Source organism: Mchenga conophoros, linkage group LG7 (assembly GCF_057382185.1).
Source record: "Mchenga conophoros isolate Kocher_MC1m ecotype Shallow Benthic linkage group LG7, M_conophoros_male_GT1.1, whole genome shotgun sequence".
NCBI lineage: Eukaryota > Metazoa > Chordata > Actinopteri > Cichliformes > Cichlidae > Mchenga > Mchenga conophoros.
In genome coordinates, this window is record NC_140532.1 from 40,732,747 (window position 1) to 40,750,173 (window position 17,427).

The following is a 17,427-nucleotide window of genomic DNA, read 5'->3' on the forward strand; positions in this document are numbered from 1 at the left end:
CGCTTGTTTAGAATGCTTTTTCTTTTTTTTATCATGTTAATAGTCCTGTATCACTAAGATAATTGGCAGTGGTAGTATCCATCCTGCAAATATATTAAGATAATTAAGTCCAGCAGCAATGGACAAATGACCTCATTCTTTTCTGCCAAAGACATAAATTAGGTTTTACTCTATCTGTTTGGAAAAATGTTCTATATTTTTACATCATTTTTGTTATCCTTAAATGATCAATACAACAGTGACCCCTACCGGCTGATCTCCTTTTCTTATACAGCTTTTGGATGCTGCTGCAGCAGGCAGGGAACAGGCATTTACCTCACTTTGTGCTGTTTGGCCAAGCTCAAGGTTTCAGTTGATACTTTCATTTATAATCAGTGTTGGCATAACTCTAAAGTCTTGATACGTCCACCCAAAGTGATCTCAATACAATGTACTAATATTGAAATATACCTAAGATACATCTTTAATGGCCAAACTGAAACAAGTGATTCATACCTTAAACACGCTGCAGTCGCTCAAAATACATTTCCATGTCACTGTTATGGGCAAGGCAACTGCATGTTTCTGCAAACTGCAAAACTCAATAATAATTCTTAATTCTGGTTAAATTGTTTGTTTGTTTTGTGCTTTTTTTGTGGTTGGGTGCATGATTATTTCTGTGTGTGTGTGTGTGTGTGTGTGTGTGTGTGTGTGTGTGTGTGTGCACCTATGTGTGTGCATCAGATTGTAGGCAATGGAAGTGAGCAGCAGCTTCAAAGGGAGCTAGAAGATGTCCTCATGGACCCATCAATGGCTGACGCTGGCCTTGCGTCAGAAGCAAGGATGGATGATCTCGGTAGGGGCGATCATGCCCTTTATACCACAGCGTCACCTGTAGCCCCAGGCACTGACCCTCTGAGCGCACCCCCACCGCCACCCAAGCTGGAAATGGTGCTTCCTGTTCAGACAGCCCAAGAGAGTGAGCTGAATGAGAGGTCATACAGAGGCAAGTCAGGATGAGATGAAGTTGAATCATATTTATACCGACAATTTTACATCACATGTTTTAAACCATCCTGTTTCCTCATTCGTTTTGTTTCCTAAAGGATGAGGACTGTTGTCATTTTGTTCTTGGTTTCCTTGAATTTCATGAATTTTGCCAATTGATGTTATATTTTTTCCTTAAGCTTCTCTTACTTTTCCATTCCTTCTTTCTAACCTCCTCTCGCATGAAACTGTACAGCTGAAAGATTATAATAGATGTCATAATATTATCCTTTTCTTTCTTTCACTGCCTGTCTTTTCTCATAACTGCAGCTGATGAATCATCATCAGAATGTAGTCCTGGCAGCCCCATCCCAGATGAGGACAGCGTCGTGTTCAGCCAGCTGACATATCTAGGATGTGCCTCAGTCAATGCCCCCCGGAGTGAGGTAGAGGCCCTCCGTATGATGAGTATCCTCAGAGGGCAGTGCCAACTCCCCCTGGATGTTACACTGTCTGTGCCAGGCGTGTCTGAAGGGACTGTCAGGTAGGGCGAAAATATAGATTTTCGGTCAGTTGTGTGGATTAGTTCTAGTGCAGATGTCCAAACTTGGTACACTCTTGTTTCTTTTAAGAATTTAAACAACAGTAATTTTATTGGTGTTTTAACAGGTTGTTGGATCCACACAACAACACTGAGATTGCCAACTATCCGATCTATAAGATTTTGTTCTGCGTACGAGGCCATGATGGCACACCGGAGAGTGACTGCTTTGCCTTCACTGAGAGCCACTACAATGCTGAGATCTTCAGGATCCATGTTTTTCGCTGCCAAATCCAAGAGGCGGTAAGCATTCACTGATTATGCAACTGTCTTTGTCTAACTTAATACCACTATGTGATATATAAGGCACTCTTTTCCAAGCTAAGGTCACAACAACAACTAGAGTAGCCAACCCCAAAAAGTTTGCAAGCAATGTAGTTGCTATTCAGTTAGTGAACAAAAGGGGGAGTGAAAGCTTCTTGATTTTATATATGGCACTGCCGTCTCTTCTTTTCACACTATTGCACCCCTCAAGTACAAATACATGTGCACACACTTGAGTTGTGGACACGGCAGCTCTGGGGGTGACCTGATGTGGCATTAGGACGCCGGTGTTGGTTTCTTTGGGTCTTGTGGGCCACGGGCACTCAATCAGTGGAGAGTTTGTGGATTCAGTCAAAGTCAAGTTTTCTGAACCTTTTATGATTGCGATAATTCAAGAAGGAAGTCTGGGGTAGGACACAGCTCTTAGGCAGCATGGCTTAGGTTGGTGATGTGTGTTAAATTAACATTCACATAAATGTCCCAAAACAATTTCCTAGCCTGTAATGAGATGATTGGTGTATCTGCCGATTATTGTAATGCTGTGTATGCAGTAGGTTCAGCAGAAATGTAAAGGAAGAGAAGAAGGTACCCGCTCATGAAACTGGGTTAAAGCTCTGCTTTCAGTGTTCAGTGACCTGATTTCTTCATCATGAAAGCCGTCTCCTTCAGTGTCACAGTGAGCCCCCAGACACTTCATCCTGTTATCCAGTTTCCGAGACTCCGATCTGTAATACACATACTCACTAAAACACTGATGCAAATACTCTCACTCAAATTAAAAAATATTCTGGACATCTCTGTTCTCTTCTTGGCACTCTTCATCTTGCACCCACCCTTCTCTTCCTTCAAGTGCCATAGCAACAAACCAGTCCACAGCATCTCCTGCTTTTTTGGGCCTCCCTTTCAGATTATTAGACTGTAGCGAGTCAGCCCATTGGTTACCCGTTCGTTTGGGGAGAAAGCTGCTCTTGTCATATGCATCACATCAGCTTCAACTTCACAATAAACAGTTGACAAAAACTTGCCTCTCTCATCCAGAGATGTGTATCTATTTCTATGTAATTCACATCAGTTCAGCTCCAGTAGATGGGTTTTACAGAAGTATTCTAGGATCCTAAGAAGCTGATGCAAGTGAAACACAAATTGGCAGCTGAAGCTGATTTTTACCGTGACATCATTTAAGAATGTCTCAAAGCTTCGTGTGCACGGAAAGTACATGAAGAAAGAAAAAGCTGGCAAGTGTGAAAAAACATCCCGGGTGGAAATAAAAACAGTGTAACAAGACATTTAACACGCACCAGATCCTTAAAGGCTGCATTTTTTAGATACGGATCAAATCCAAACTTCTTATGTAATCGATTTCACAAGTTTGAGTTGAGATCAGGGACGGACTCTTTGAATGAAACTCCAGTTGTTGGGAGTAAAGGATGAAATAGTTGCCCTTTTGTTTTTGACAGCCTCTTTTGCAGAGAAAACCTGGTATTAGTTGATAAGACCTTAATGCTATTTTGGCTTGTGTGGGCTATTTGAAAAGCACTCTGTATCAAACTAAGTTCTGCCTGCCCTGATTAGTTCTGGCGTACAACTGCCTACAGAGAGTTCCTTCGTGAAAAATGAAGATGTTGACAGCTGATCAGTTTTAAGCAGCACAGAACAACAGTCCCATTGTATTACATGTACCAATACAGGGGGTAATTCCCCCCCCCCCCCATCTAGCTCTACTTATCCCCCATCTCTTACATCCTGTCCAGTGTTGTTTCTCAATAAATAGACCTCCTGCGATCTCCTAACATCCCTGTACTGTACCAGAGATAAAACAAAGACTTTCTGTAGCAGAGGTTAGAAGCTGCTTTGTACTCTGGTCTCGTGAAAGAGCCGAAGAGCATTGTTATTTATTGATAACCGCACTTTCCCCCACCCCACCCCTCTAGTCACTGACCCCCCCCATGAGCGGTGCTGTTTACCGGAATTAGAAATGATCCAAAACCACTCTGCAGTGGTCCTCTAGTTGGGGGGATAGCTCTGTTTATTATCAGCCACATATGTCTCTTTAGTAGTAAGTGGACAGAAAAAAAAACTTTGCTCGCTGTGAAACCTGTGCATTTAAAGTCCCCTCAGTGGAGACGATGTAAATAAATTATTACCACCTTGTGTTTTCACACTTGGCAGACTCAAGCTCTGTCTCTAGCTCTTGCTCCTCTTGAGACTTGGCAAACCTCTGGTACAGCTTGCTTTATGTTACGCAGGAACAACACCCCCACACTCAAAGTTCAAAATTAAATACAATTCAAAATGGTTAATCTGCTGAAGGTCTCTTCTGTTCCTCATAATTATGACCAGACAAATTCCACTTCGACCACTTGCACTATCCTTGTCTATGGTTACAGCACAGGAAACCTAAATCATTTGGCTGGAAAGCTTTAGCTTGTTAGTATTCTTCCTCTTTAACACTTTCAGTTTTTTTACTTTGCAACTGTTATCTTGTGTTTATACGATGTTTTGTTGAGTTTGCCTGTGTTTTTTCTTTGACACTCTTAAATTATATGTCTGTGTTAGAAGACCTTTAAATTTATATTGTCTTTTGGGATAGATATTCATTGTGCGCATTTACTTTGCTCCTGCAGGTTAGTAGGATACTGTACAGCTTTGCCACAGCCTTTCGGCGGTCAGCTAAGAGGGCAGTTCTGTCGTCTCAGCAGGCTCCCCCTCTCACCCCTGACAGTGACTTGTTTACATTTACTGTCAGCCTGGAGATTAGGGAGGACGATGGCAAGGGTACTTTCAGGTGGGAGTCACATTCACTCATCATGCATTCTAATTTTTAATCCATCATTGAATTCAAAAGTGCAATTTTAGCTGTCTATTGGAGTGTAAAATGTTTTAGTCAACATATTACACATATAAATACGGGAGCATACATCCTTAATTTTAAGAATCAACTTTTTTTTGTTGTTGTTGTTTTTTACTACTAAAGTCCCAAACCTTTCTGGGATGGGTGCTGCCCATGAGGGGAAGCATCCCCTAATTGGTTTGGGTAAAAATGATGAAAGGAACTTTGCACTGATTTATTTAAAAAAAAGAAAAAAGTATTCTTTGGTCTCTGATGTTAACCAATCAAACACACTTTTTACCAAAAGATATAACAACAAAGTTCCTGTGTTTTTTTTTTTTTTTTTTCATCAATCCTTCTTCACAGGTTGTTTTTATTTTATTTTCCCATAGTCCCGACTTACTTCTATGTGATGACAAGCAGCCCAAAGGGTCAGGTTATTTGGAAAACAAAATAAAACAAGCAAAAATATGCCCGTGGATATTTTTAGCCGACTCGTATTTCCTCCTTATTAGCATTGGGTTATTTTTAGTGTTCCAACTTCCAAGCAAGCGGCTTCTACATGCAGGAACTCATGGCCTGCTTTTGTTTTTTCTTTGATAAAATTAAATTAGCAAGCCTCTGAAGACACTTTAAATGTTGACATATATTCTGTAACAATAACATTTCACATTTTGAAATAGTTTTTCCTTCTCTACAGTGTAAATAATCCCATCAATCTGAAGTCATACAGCAGATTTACAATATAAATTGATGATAGTGGGGCTTCTGTTTTGGTTTTTTTTAGTGGGGGGGGGGGGGGGGGGGGGGGGGAGGGGTTGGTTGGGATGAAAAGTGAGAAATTCCAGCATGTAGACACTCTAATTAGACTGTAAAAATATTTCTTCTCTTTCCAGCGCTGTGGCAAAAGACAAGGACAAGCAAAGCTTCAAGCTGCGTGCAGGACTGGACAAGAAAATTGTCATCTATGTTCAGCAAACCTCAAATAAAGAACTGGCTATTGAGAGGTAAGATAAAGAGTTAAAACACTTATACTCTCATGCACACACATCTTCAGAATATAGGTCAGCATTTTACTAAGCAGTGCCCTGGAGTCCTCATGATTAAGTGTTTTTGTGAATTTTAGTTTCATGCAGTGATCAAATATGTCTAAATTTCTCATAAATGATGGTCGTGCTCAGAGGCATTGAAGGTCTTTTTGTTCAGAGTTCTTTTTAAGTTGTTTCTAATTAACTGAGAGAAGTGGAGTGGTTTCAGATGAGTTATTTTAAAAAAAAGAAAGAAGAAAGAAAAGAGGAGAAAAAACCACACGAGGTGGCTCTTAACTTGATAAAAGAATGTGGAAACAATCTAAGTTCATGTAAACGGCCATAAATGTCCATAAAGTTGACCAGACATTCTTAAGAAGTAAGTCACTCTGTAATAAACACCTTCACATCCGTATGTCAGTCCATGTCAAGAACCGTTGTTAGGTGGTGATCGAGGTTAGTCTCATTTTCCACACTTTAATAAATCAGTGGAAATTTAAACATTTCTTTACCTTTTTTGCAGACTTTCATCCTCGCCATGATTTGTTCTTGATTTGTGAACCTAGAGAAGGTGACGATTTTAGTGGAGTGTTTAACGTTCTCCGTGCTCTGGTCTGTGTTAGAGGATCATTTCAGGAAGCTATTATTGGTAACATGTGTGACCTTTTTTTTTTTTTAACGATTTTTTTATTTTATTTTTTTTTGAGAGATTCATAGTCGTATGCCTCGCGTTTCTTTCCCCCTTATGTAATCATATTCCTAGCACATTTTTCTTTCTCTATATGTGCTTTCCTTAGGTGTTTTGGACTCCTGCTCAGCCCTGGGAAAAATGTGAAGAACAGTGACATGCACTTGCTAGACCTGGTGGGCCCCTTTTTTCACTTTTCTATGTGTATCTATGCGTTTGTTGTTCTGTGTTTGCTAACTTCTTGAGACTTGTACCTCCTCAGGAGTCAATGGGAAAGAGCTCAGACGGGAAGTCTTACATCATCACAGGAAGTTGGAACCCCAACACGCCTCAGTTCCAGGCTGTGAATGAGGAAACGCCTAAAGGTAGGAGCCAAGAATCAATTTAAGATTTGTATAAGACATAAATAGTTTTCATTAGTGATTATTTCCTTAGTTTATTGGATTGCTGGCTGGTTATTCACTCATATTTCACGGCAGTATGTGACAGAAGTATTTGAGTGTGGTGGTTATTAACAGAACTTTGCCCAAGCCAAGCTGTAGAGAAATAAAGGATATAATAAATGGACATTGTAAAAAGGAATGATAACGATAACAGTTGTTTTTAATATATTAATTACTTGTAGATGGAAAATTCGGTCAGTAAGTACAGATAATATTGTAACTTCTGTCTTTTTTTCCCCCCTTCAGATAAATTCATGTACATGACAACAGCAGTGGACCTGGTGATTACAGAGGTGGAAGAGCCCGTTCGTTTTCTTCTGGAGACGAGGGTCAGAGTGTGCTCCCCAAACGACAGGCTGTTCTGGCCCTTCAGCAAGCGCAGCTACACCGAGACTTTCTACCTTAAACTGCGACAGGTTTGTCAAATCATGAAGCAATCTGCATTTAAATTAATTCAGCCGATGGTCTCTGTGACCAGATATTAGCTGTGACCTGCAGTGGTAGAATGCAATATTTTGTGCCTTTTACTAAGTGGTATATGAACAAAGAAAAGAAGTAACAAATGTTTTATCAGCTATTCAGGGGATGATATCCTCACATTTTTACTCCATGTTGAAAACTCACACATACGCCCTTGAAAACTTTTTGTGAAAGTTTTAATTTGTTAATGATAGTTGTTAGAGTCAGACGTTTGGATTTAAGGGAAAGGTAAACCTTAGGACTTTTTCCTGTGGTCAAACACATCTTCTCTTTTCAGATGGAGCGTAAAGAGCGTAAGAGCCCTGCCTCTGACACACTGTATGAGGTGGTGAGTTTGGAAAGTGAAACCGAGAGAGAAAAAAGGAAGACCACAGCCAGTCCCAGTATCCTGCCAACTGGGCCTGGCGGGATGGTCCCTTCCCCACCCGAGGACGATGAAGAGGAAGGTACTTGTAATGCTGCCGTACTTTTTCAGCTACTTTTTTGTTATTCACTTTTGTAGTCTAAAAGTAAGTACATTTTATTTATACAGCACATTGAAAATGCTTTACAATTCAAAAATAGCTAAAAGAGGGGTTCCTCAAATTTACATAAAACAACACAGCAACAACCCGTGTTTCAACCAAATGTCCAGAGATTAGGGATGGGTATCGTCTAGGTTTTATCCGATACCGGTGCCAAACCGGTACTTTTGAAACGGTGCCGGTGCTTAAACGGTGCTCAAACCGGTGCTTAAAGAATGGAGAACACAAACTTTGTCCAAAACCTCTCATGTTCAGCTGTTTTCCACTTTTTCTTTGGTCATTTTAGCCTTTTTGGCCAGGGTGAAGGGAGTATCTGCCATCAAACAAGAAGACAGCCGCATGTAACTACGAGGTGTTTGCTAGTTCACCTTACATGCATTAATGTAATAACGTGGTTAGCCTACTCAACATAAATTACACACGAACAACATCAAACTACTCACGCAGAGAAGAACAGCTGCTGCTGCATCATCATCCGTCATCATTTCTGCTACACTGGCAGGGCTAGGGGCCAGGACTCTCCTCTTCGTGTTTTTGGGGGATGTTGCTAACTCCGGGTCCGATAACAGGCACCACACCCGCAGTAGATGTGCACAGCGTGAGGTCTTGCAGAAAGCTATCAAATACGGTGCATTTCTCTGCTTTAAAAAACCCCCCGCTTTTGACCGCTTCGCCTTGGGCATTTTTAATCTGTAGCTCTGCTCTAAAAGAACGTACGTACCTGGGCCCGCCTACTATCCTTGGGAAGGTAAAATGATTGGCTAGAATCCAAAGTGTAAGACATCTCAGGAAAATAAAGCACCGACATGTGCGCTACTTTTCGGTCTGGTTACTACCGTTTATGTCAGAACCGGTGCCATACTGGTACCCATCCCTGCCAGAGGTTAGCAGTTTCCAAAAGTTTGACAAGAATTTTGTGTCTTCAGCTTAAATTTAAAGACAGCCATAGTTGATTCTTGTCTAAGGTCCTTGGGAGATCATTCCTATTACTAGTCCTATTGTACCAAAACAGCAAAGGCGTGGCCCCTTGAAATAGTGATTGCGAAGGAGACATAATTGTAACATTTACCCTTTTAAACAAAGTGCTTTTTGTTTAGAAGCTATACACGTTTTGGTGCAATCTTGAAAAAGCTCATTAACACAACTTAGCACTGGTTCATTTGTTACATTTTTCAATTTATCCTTTTTTTGATCTTGATACCAGCTACATGTTGCAAAAATATTGTAAAAGTAACATCTTAGTTAAAATACTGCTGCTGCTTTCTTTGGGCCTTGTTTACTGCAATATGCAGTTTTGCAAAGTGAAAAATTGTCTATCATGTCAAAATTTGAAATACTTCTTGGCAGTCGTGGACACATTTTCCTCCAAACTAAAGAGGAGAGGGATCTTTTGCCTTGTTATTAGCACACAGTACTAAGGGTAGCCTCTGTTATGGTACCATTAATGTTGAACTAAACGTACAGGTTTGGAGTAACATGTGCTCCCATCTGGTGATAAACTGATCTGCATGCAGTCCAGATCTGTCACACATAGAAACCTTTTTTGACATCATTACTCAAAGAAAAGTTGAAAAAGGAGGCTCTGAAGTGTTGAGCCACTGAAGTCATACACTTAGTAAGAATGGGGAACATTATGCATTGTTCATCAAACTGCCTTTTAAAAGAAGAGATGATGCAACGAGTGGTAAAATGCATGCATCCCCATTTATTTATTTTTTTATTTTTTTATGAACAGTCTTACTGAGATTAAGTTTAAAATGAGCACATCCCATTTCTCAGTTGCTGCATATTAACATCAAAGTAGGGTTTAAACAAATATCAAATTTTTGCTGTTTGTTTTTTTATGATTTCATTTGTACATGCAGGAGTAAAGATTAACTGTTGACAGAGTTAAATGTTTAAAAAGGTATGGTCATGGATTGTTGCTTTGAAAAAAATTGATTGCCCCCCGCCCCTCTTCACAGATAATGACGAGCCCTTACTTAGCGGTTCCGGTGATGTTTCAAAGGAGTGTGCAGAGAAGATCCTGGAGACGTGGGGAGATTTGTTATCCAAGTGGTAAGGTGTTTTCCTCTTCGTGCTCCACTTCCGTCGCCATTGAAGTCATTGTACACAGATGCAGTGTAATCCATGTGAAGGAAAGAACAGCAGGTAGCAGTTGTTGATAAGCAGCTTATTAAGATGATTTCCTTCTTCCAGTGTGGAATTAGTTTTTAATCAAAAGCTTGTGATGAGCAGAATAGAAACTGCACGAGCTTTAATTAGCTGTAAATTAACACGCAAACAAGCTCTAATATTCAGCTGTCTTTGTCCCTGTCTGTTGTTGTTTGTTTTTCAGTGCAACGCTGAAATATACTTTAAATTGTTACAGTATATACATAGTATGATGATGTTATCCTATTGTACTAGATTTGGCTTTTAAAACACCTTCAGAGAAGGACCCAATGATGATATGATCATTAAAGCGATTAATTCTTTCTTTTTTTTTTTTTAATGTTTATCTCTCTTTGCTAATAATAACAATGGCTAAATAAAGAAAGGAATCATAAGACTAGCAAGTCATAACACTAGGCTTTCTTTGTGTGCTTCTGTGATTTTTTTGTGTGTATGTATTGTGGCATTGTTGAATGGGGCACAGAGAAGCAAATCACAGAAAGCCCTTTACAATCTTATGCCCTGAGGACCAGGCCTGGCATTACTTACATCACATGCACTCTCACATGCATGCACACACATGTACGCAGTTTCCCATCTTGGTCTCGGTAGAAATGCCACGTATTGCATAACCTGACGCCCGGGACAGATAAACAAAACAAACCCAGAAAAATAGAGGGGGCATGAATTAAGAAAAGGGGGGGGGGGGGGGGGGTGAGAGATTCAGGGATTTTTCTGTCTGCTTCAGTCAGGCGATAGTTAGTGCCAAGGTACCTCCAGTTTGCCTTCTCCTTCTTTTGCGTGTGCATGTGCGCGCGTGTCTACCTCTCCTCTGTATCTCTTAACACTAATGGGCTTGCAGATCCCTGAGTTCATTTAAATCTGCGTGCAGGGTATAACACTCTCAGCAGGCTTAAGATTTAAAAGTGAAAGGAAAGAAGGAAAGAAAACATTGAAATTAGTTTTTATGTGTTTTTCTTGCTTTTTCCTGTTGGGCTATTGCTTTTTATTAGCTGTTGTTTTGTTGCTGCTGAAAGTAAGATGGGGATAAAATAAAACACATTACAAAAAAATTTAATAGATAAATAAGTTGTCATGCGTTTGCTGTACAAAAGGTGCTCATATGTTGCATTCTGAAAGAGTGATTGTTGAGTTCTTGGTCGAGTGTATTGATTGATTAGGCGAGGTGTGATTGCATATAAATCATTTTTCTTGTGGTATCAAGCCCCACTTGTCATCTTGGTCTTGGCTCTGCCAGTCATCAATAGGGATGATAATGGCTCATTAAAAACATTATAATTAAATAAACATCATTTTATTTTAGTATATATTTGGTAAACTGATCTTTTCTTTCCCCATTGTAGGCACATGAACTTATCAGTGCGTCCCAGACAGCTGCCAGCTTTGGTGCGGAGCGGCATTCCTGAGGCACTCCGTGGGGAGGTTTGGCAGCTCCTGGCAGGCTGTCATAACAATGACCACCTGGTAGAAGAGTACCGCACACTCATTACAAAGGTAATGCCTCGCAAACATATTACTGATGAGTAGAAAACACTTTCAGTTCAGGTTGTTCAGTGATTAGAAAAGCAGTCCTTAAACACAGTCACTCAGTCTGAAGCACCTGTATTATTTTGGCTCATCAGTGAGATATCCCCTCTGAGGATTTCTTATACAGTTACTGAGATAGACTGTTAACTTTTAACAGTTTTGTCCTTTCATTGGTGTCACTTTAGATTTCATAATGCAATACAAGAGATTATATCTTCAGATCGGAAACATTTAGTTCATAGACGTTATGTGTTTTTTTGGTTTTGGTTTGTACTTCCAGACAATATGTGTTACTGTTTTCTTCTTTTTTGCTTCAGTCCTGGTTAAATTTTAGCAACTCAAAGTACACCCCAGAGGCCAGCAGTGGCCTTGTGTCATAAGTTTTTCTCTCATGTGCTTCAAACTTGTGATAATAACCACTGTTGCCATGTAGATCGCACAAGATGATAACACTCTGTGTTATGTGTGTGTACACACCTATCTTTTTTCAGAACAAATTAGTGGTTTGTTAATGGCCCCATTAGATGCCTTCAGTAACAGAGAAGCATAGTGTCTAGAGCCTGTAACTACATATCAGTCATTTTGAAAAGGGAATAATCCTTTAAGATATTAGCTGTGTTGTTTTCAAAAATGACTGAAAAGATCAAAAACATTAAGACGAGGAAAACATGATTATGTTTTGTGCCTATATACAGCCAGAAATGTATTATATTAAACGACATAGACTGTTTGATTTGCGAGCTTTTTATTTGAGTTTTTAGGACTTCTGCTAGTGTGTAGATCTGGACATCTGCTCTGATATATATATTCAGCTTGCATTTAAGTTTCAGGTTGTCAGAGCACCATGATGTGTTTGTGGTAGTCCATCTGTGTGAGCTTGTGTGGAAGCTTCAGGGGTGACTTGTGTCTTGTCTAGCGTCACACACGCACAATCATTCTGATCAAACTTGAGTTTTGGGGTTAATGCACACTACAGGAACCGGGAAGTGAACCACAGACCTTCCGACAACCTGCTCTACCCCCTGAGCCCCACAAAAAGAAATCATGGTAAAATGATCAGGTACAAGTACTAGTCTGAAAACTAGTGGAAAAAATAGCCATTGTCCAAACAAAACTTTGAAAGTCCTTAAAAAAGCCTTGAGAACTTGTGCTCAACACCACCTTCAAAGAAAATTAGAAGAAAGTCTGGCTCCTTGAAAGCAAAATATAAAGAAATGAGGGGTTCAGCAAGAAATAACAAAAGGTTTGTACCAAAAAATTGCAACTGAACTTGGAAGTCAGTATTTCAGAGTTTCCAGATGGAATTCTTAACTGGAAAGCCCCCTCAAGTTTGACTTCCAACTTGAAAAGTCAGAGCAGTCCCACCAGTCCTGACTTAGCAATGCTTAACAATCCAATATGGCGGCTGCTCATGTAAACGATAGTAAAACTGTAAAACTTGTAGTCTGTGCTGCCTTTGTTGTCTATCCGTCACTGGCTAAATAAACCACACACAGAGCATTGAGCAGGCTCTGTCTGTCAGCATGCTGCAGTGGTGCAAAAAAATAAGCACTGTGCTCTATTGCTAGTCATGCATGAATGTCTCTAACTTGATAAGGAGCAAAAGAAATCCAATTTTCGCCTTGCTTTTATCGACTTTACGGCTGGAATATGCTCAACTTGGGAGTGATATCACTCCCACCTCTGACTTCTGAGATAAACGAACACAGGAATACTGGAAAGCAGATGCACCCCAGGAGAAGGGGGTGGGGGGTACTCCTAGAACCTATTAGCTGGGTGGGGGTGGCATTTTTAAGTGGCCTTATTTGTACATGACTACCCTTCTTGTGCGCTGAGAGCAGTGTATTAGCTTATGTAATTTTATTTATTATTTTTTGACCACAACTCTGTCTGCTGTTCTTATATAAAGGCAAGGACCTGCAGGGCAGCAAACTTGGTCTCAGGTGGTGACAAGATGTTAACCTTGCCCTTCCCTGCCTTCCTCTTTTCCCCTCTGACCTTCTTTTTTGTCACCCACCTTTTCCCTTTCTATTATCTCTAGTGTTGCCTGTAAGCATTTTCTGTGTTCCTGCACTTGCTAGGTAAATAGTTGGAAAAGAGTGCCTGCTCAAAAAGAGCTCTTGCAAAATAATGCATTAGCCATGCTGTAGTTCCGTTAAAATGAATGGCATGAGTGGAATCTGAGCAACGGATCCTTGTGCCAACATATTGATAGCTTTTGGACTGGATGTTGGGTGGGAATTCATTACACAAGCAGGACAGCATTCCAGGATTGTACTGGAGCCCACTGAAAGGGAGGGAAACACATGCAGAGGATTTATATTTTATTTAGACTTGTTAAAACTCAGTGAATTAGACAAGAACAGTTTAAGAATGGAAAGATTATAGATAGCTTAAAAAAGAAAATACATTGTTATTAATATAATATAAAAAATATGCAGGTTTTGAAATGTGCTGCATAATGGGACTCTAAATATAGTATGTAAAAATTAGGAAGGACTTATTGTTCCCATTGTGTTAATTTTCTTATTCTCTTATGTACTGCTGAGGCTCATTTATTCTTTGCCTTTTTTTGGCACATGATTTGACATTTACACATACTATGTGCCAGCTCTTAATTTTCTCAGTGTGTTCACTTTCCAGCCTATGTTTATGTGTATCTCTTTGTGCTTTGTTGCGTGTCCTTGCTGGTTCCATCTTTTGTTCTCTAACCCTATCTGTACTTGGTGTTCATCCACGTTAACTGAAAGCGGGGTATTGACGGAAGGAGAAATTATAGTTAGAAATTTACCCTGTTACTTTCACAATGAGGTCCAATGAATTTCCTCCATATGAGGGTTGGTTAGCACTCCACAAGGGCCCAATAAACTCATCATATTTTGCATTAGTTCCATAAATTATAGTGAGTAGAATCCAATCACTGATGGAGTTAACTACGTTTGGAAAACAAATAATTGGGTTTAGCAGCACTCAGGTTCACTGGCAGATGATTTTAATCAGGAGGATGTTACGAAAGGCAACGTGACGTATACTGGCAGACAACGAGTTGTTGTTACAGCGCGTCACAGAAACAGTGTCACCGTATTATAGCGTGACGTGTTTTTATTGTATTTTTCATTTCATATAGTAAGTAAAAGACCTTATGGTAAATAATCTATTTCAGTTTAAATAGTGAAATAGTGGTTTTAGCATTTTTTTCAAAGACTATTTATCTTGATAACAGTAATGTGGACATCAGATCACAACAAGGGATAACATAAGTTATAAGTATTTGTTTATTTTAGATCGCAAGAAACTATTTAATATTGCAACAATAAATTGGAATGCAGCACAAGCAGATACGTTGACTAAATGGGTTATAAGTAGCAGTTTATTATGTTGTTGTGAATGGAATTTGGAGGAAAGGTCGTAAAGAGAAATAGGCATAACTTTGCTTGCGTTAGCATTTTTAGCCGTGTACATGTGCCAACAAAGTGGCTGCCCAGCATATATGACTAGTGCATGCATGGTTCATAATGGTGTTACTGGATTGTATTTAAGCATGTTTCAGTCTCATTTGCCTAGGCTAGGTGGGCAAAATAGTTGAAAGTTTGCTCCAAGCAAAAGGGCACACTTTGTGTGACACAATTATGTGTGCAGTGTAGACTCAAAGTGATCCTCAGACCTGCCGCACCAGCCTCCTGTGGGGAGCCAAGCAATCACTTCTAACTACCTGTCTGCCTGAATGTGTCTGCTTGACCCACATAATGACCTGTCTCCCTGCCTCTTTGTCTTTGTGTCTTTATAATTATTTGTATTTGTTTACACCTGACTCTGACACTCTCTGGCTTCTACCTGCGCCCATTTCTGTTCATGTCAAGTCGTGCATCTCATTGCTTTTCTTTGTCTGGGTGCTCGTTTGTGATTCATCACATTGTCATCATGCCTTTTTCTCTTTCCTCTCCTGCTGTCTTGTCATCCTAGCATATCTTTCTCCTTTTTTCTGTGTGACTGTATACACATCCGTGCCATAGGTTTATGCTGTTCAGACTTCTTGAAGGCAGAAACTGAAATACTTACATAGCCAATCCCAGAAGGTTAAGAAAGTCAGATTAAAGCATTTCAGTGCTGTTCTGGTTTTTGTTGAATCTATTTTTGTTTTTGCACTAATGTGTAGATATTCTTCTCTTGCCTTGTGCTTTTATCAGTTAGCTCTTTTCCCTTTGGACACCTTTTGGTTAGATAGTTAGATAATCTCTGTAAACAGATTTTGCATATGAATATGTATCACAGCTCACAATGTTTGGTACCAGAAACTTTTTGTCTCTAGTCAGTTTATATTCCTAGTGCTGTTGGCCAGTCATGTTTGAGCAGGCTTTGGCTACGTGTAGGTGAAGATTCTGTGCAGAGATTACAAAAAGCTGGGCTTGCTAAGGATTGTCTTATTGCATTGGAGTCACACTGGGTTAAATATGTACACTTGGGTTTTAAGGGGTATTTATTATTTTCTTCTTTTTTTGGGGTTGTATGGAAGCCCCAAACGCAATTTCATTGTTCTTGACAATGACAATAAATAAATAAATACCAAATACCAAATCTGCTGAAATGAAATCTTGAAACCCTTAGCTTGTCGATTTAGATTTTATTTGTTTTTTCTGTTTAATGTATCTGGATTCCTGAACAATGACTAGTGGACAAAAATGAACATCTTGGCCTTGAAATCTACTGGCTACACAAGTGCTTACCAGCAAAGACTATGGCAGTGGTGGTCTTTCTTTTAAAGAAATAAGCTGCCCTAAGCACTAGCATGATTACCTGTTAATTTCACAATTAACTCGAGCTTCCTACAGCAATACTGGGTTTTGTCTGGTATGGAATGGCTCATGGCAAGATGAGCAAGAAGAAAGAAAAAAACAAAACAAAACGATGAAGTAGTTAAACCTAACAAACTTGGGTGCTAACCAGAGATCAACAATGGATCATATATCGATTGTGGGAGAGAGTATGAGCGTGCAGCGTTTAAAGCGTGGAAGTACTGACCTTACTTTAAGTTTGATTCCATAAAAAGTGACAAAAACATTAGTGTCCGTTGTGCGTGGGAAGAAAACTTATTTTTACACCGAACCCCCCCCCCCAAAACAAGCGCCGAGTGCGCTACGACGTAATGGGAAATTCACACAGAAACTAGCGGATTCTTTAACTGACCGCAGCACACCTGCACCAGGGTAAACCTCCACCTACCCCACTCCTACTTTACAGGTGAAAATAGAGCAAAAGGACCGCTGAGTCTTTGATTTTATTTATTTTCTGCTGTGTTTTACTTGCATCTATTTGAAAGACTGAGTGTAAAAACAAAAAATATTTTATTTCATGTGCTGGAATGTGCAGAAAATAGGTTTAAATGTTAAACTAATTTCTTCCAGTCAGAGAATGTTGCATATAATTTAATTTTTGCTTGATGCATAAAGTTAAAAGATTAAAACTAATAAAACAAGTTTTAAAAAGAGACTTTTCCATTTGATTACATTTTGTATGATGGATTATGCAGAAAAAGTAGAATTGGGCTGAGAATCGCTTTATCACCTATACAGGTTGTAAATCGTGTTTTTAAAAAGTAACTAAGTAATTAAATACTTTTGAAAATAAGTAATCAGTAAAGTAACGGGATTACTTTTTTTGGGAAGTAATCAGTAATTAGTTACTGATTACTTTTTTCAAGTAACTTGACCAACACTGGTGCTAACAGTGTAGCTCAGTGAGTTAACAACTACATCAAAAACGTAGAATAGAGCCCAGGGGTCGATAAAAGTGGAGAAATTGGTATCATACTCAAAGCAGTTAATGGTAAGTCTGAGTTTCTTTGTAACCTGGAGAGGCAGGGCAGCAGAGATGAGAAGGATGATAAGGGACTGCTCTGAATGG

The 17,427-nt window shown here is 39.6% G+C and overlaps 1 protein-coding gene across 3 annotated transcripts in view; it reads left to right on the forward strand.

Moving 5' to 3' along the window:
* rabgap1 (RAB GTPase activating protein 1) overlaps positions 1-17,427 on the forward strand; it is a 76,650-nt gene that overhangs the window by 17,265 nt on the left and 41,958 nt on the right. For all 3 annotated transcript variants that reach the window (XM_085279259.1, XM_085279257.1, XM_085279258.1), the window contains 11 exons: positions 724-985; positions 1,297-1,510; positions 1,636-1,810; positions 4,456-4,616; positions 5,558-5,668; positions 6,487-6,553; positions 6,640-6,742; positions 7,067-7,236; positions 7,578-7,746; positions 9,789-9,882; positions 11,343-11,493. In XM_085279259.1, the coding sequence (XP_085135385.1) occupies positions 724-985; positions 1,297-1,510; positions 1,636-1,810; positions 4,456-4,616; positions 5,558-5,668; positions 6,487-6,553; positions 6,640-6,742; positions 7,067-7,236; positions 7,578-7,746; positions 9,789-9,882; positions 11,343-11,493 (1,677 nt within the window). The remainder of the gene's footprint in view (positions 1-723; positions 986-1,296; positions 1,511-1,635; positions 1,811-4,455; positions 4,617-5,557; positions 5,669-6,486; positions 6,554-6,639; positions 6,743-7,066; positions 7,237-7,577; positions 7,747-9,788; positions 9,883-11,342; positions 11,494-17,427) is intronic.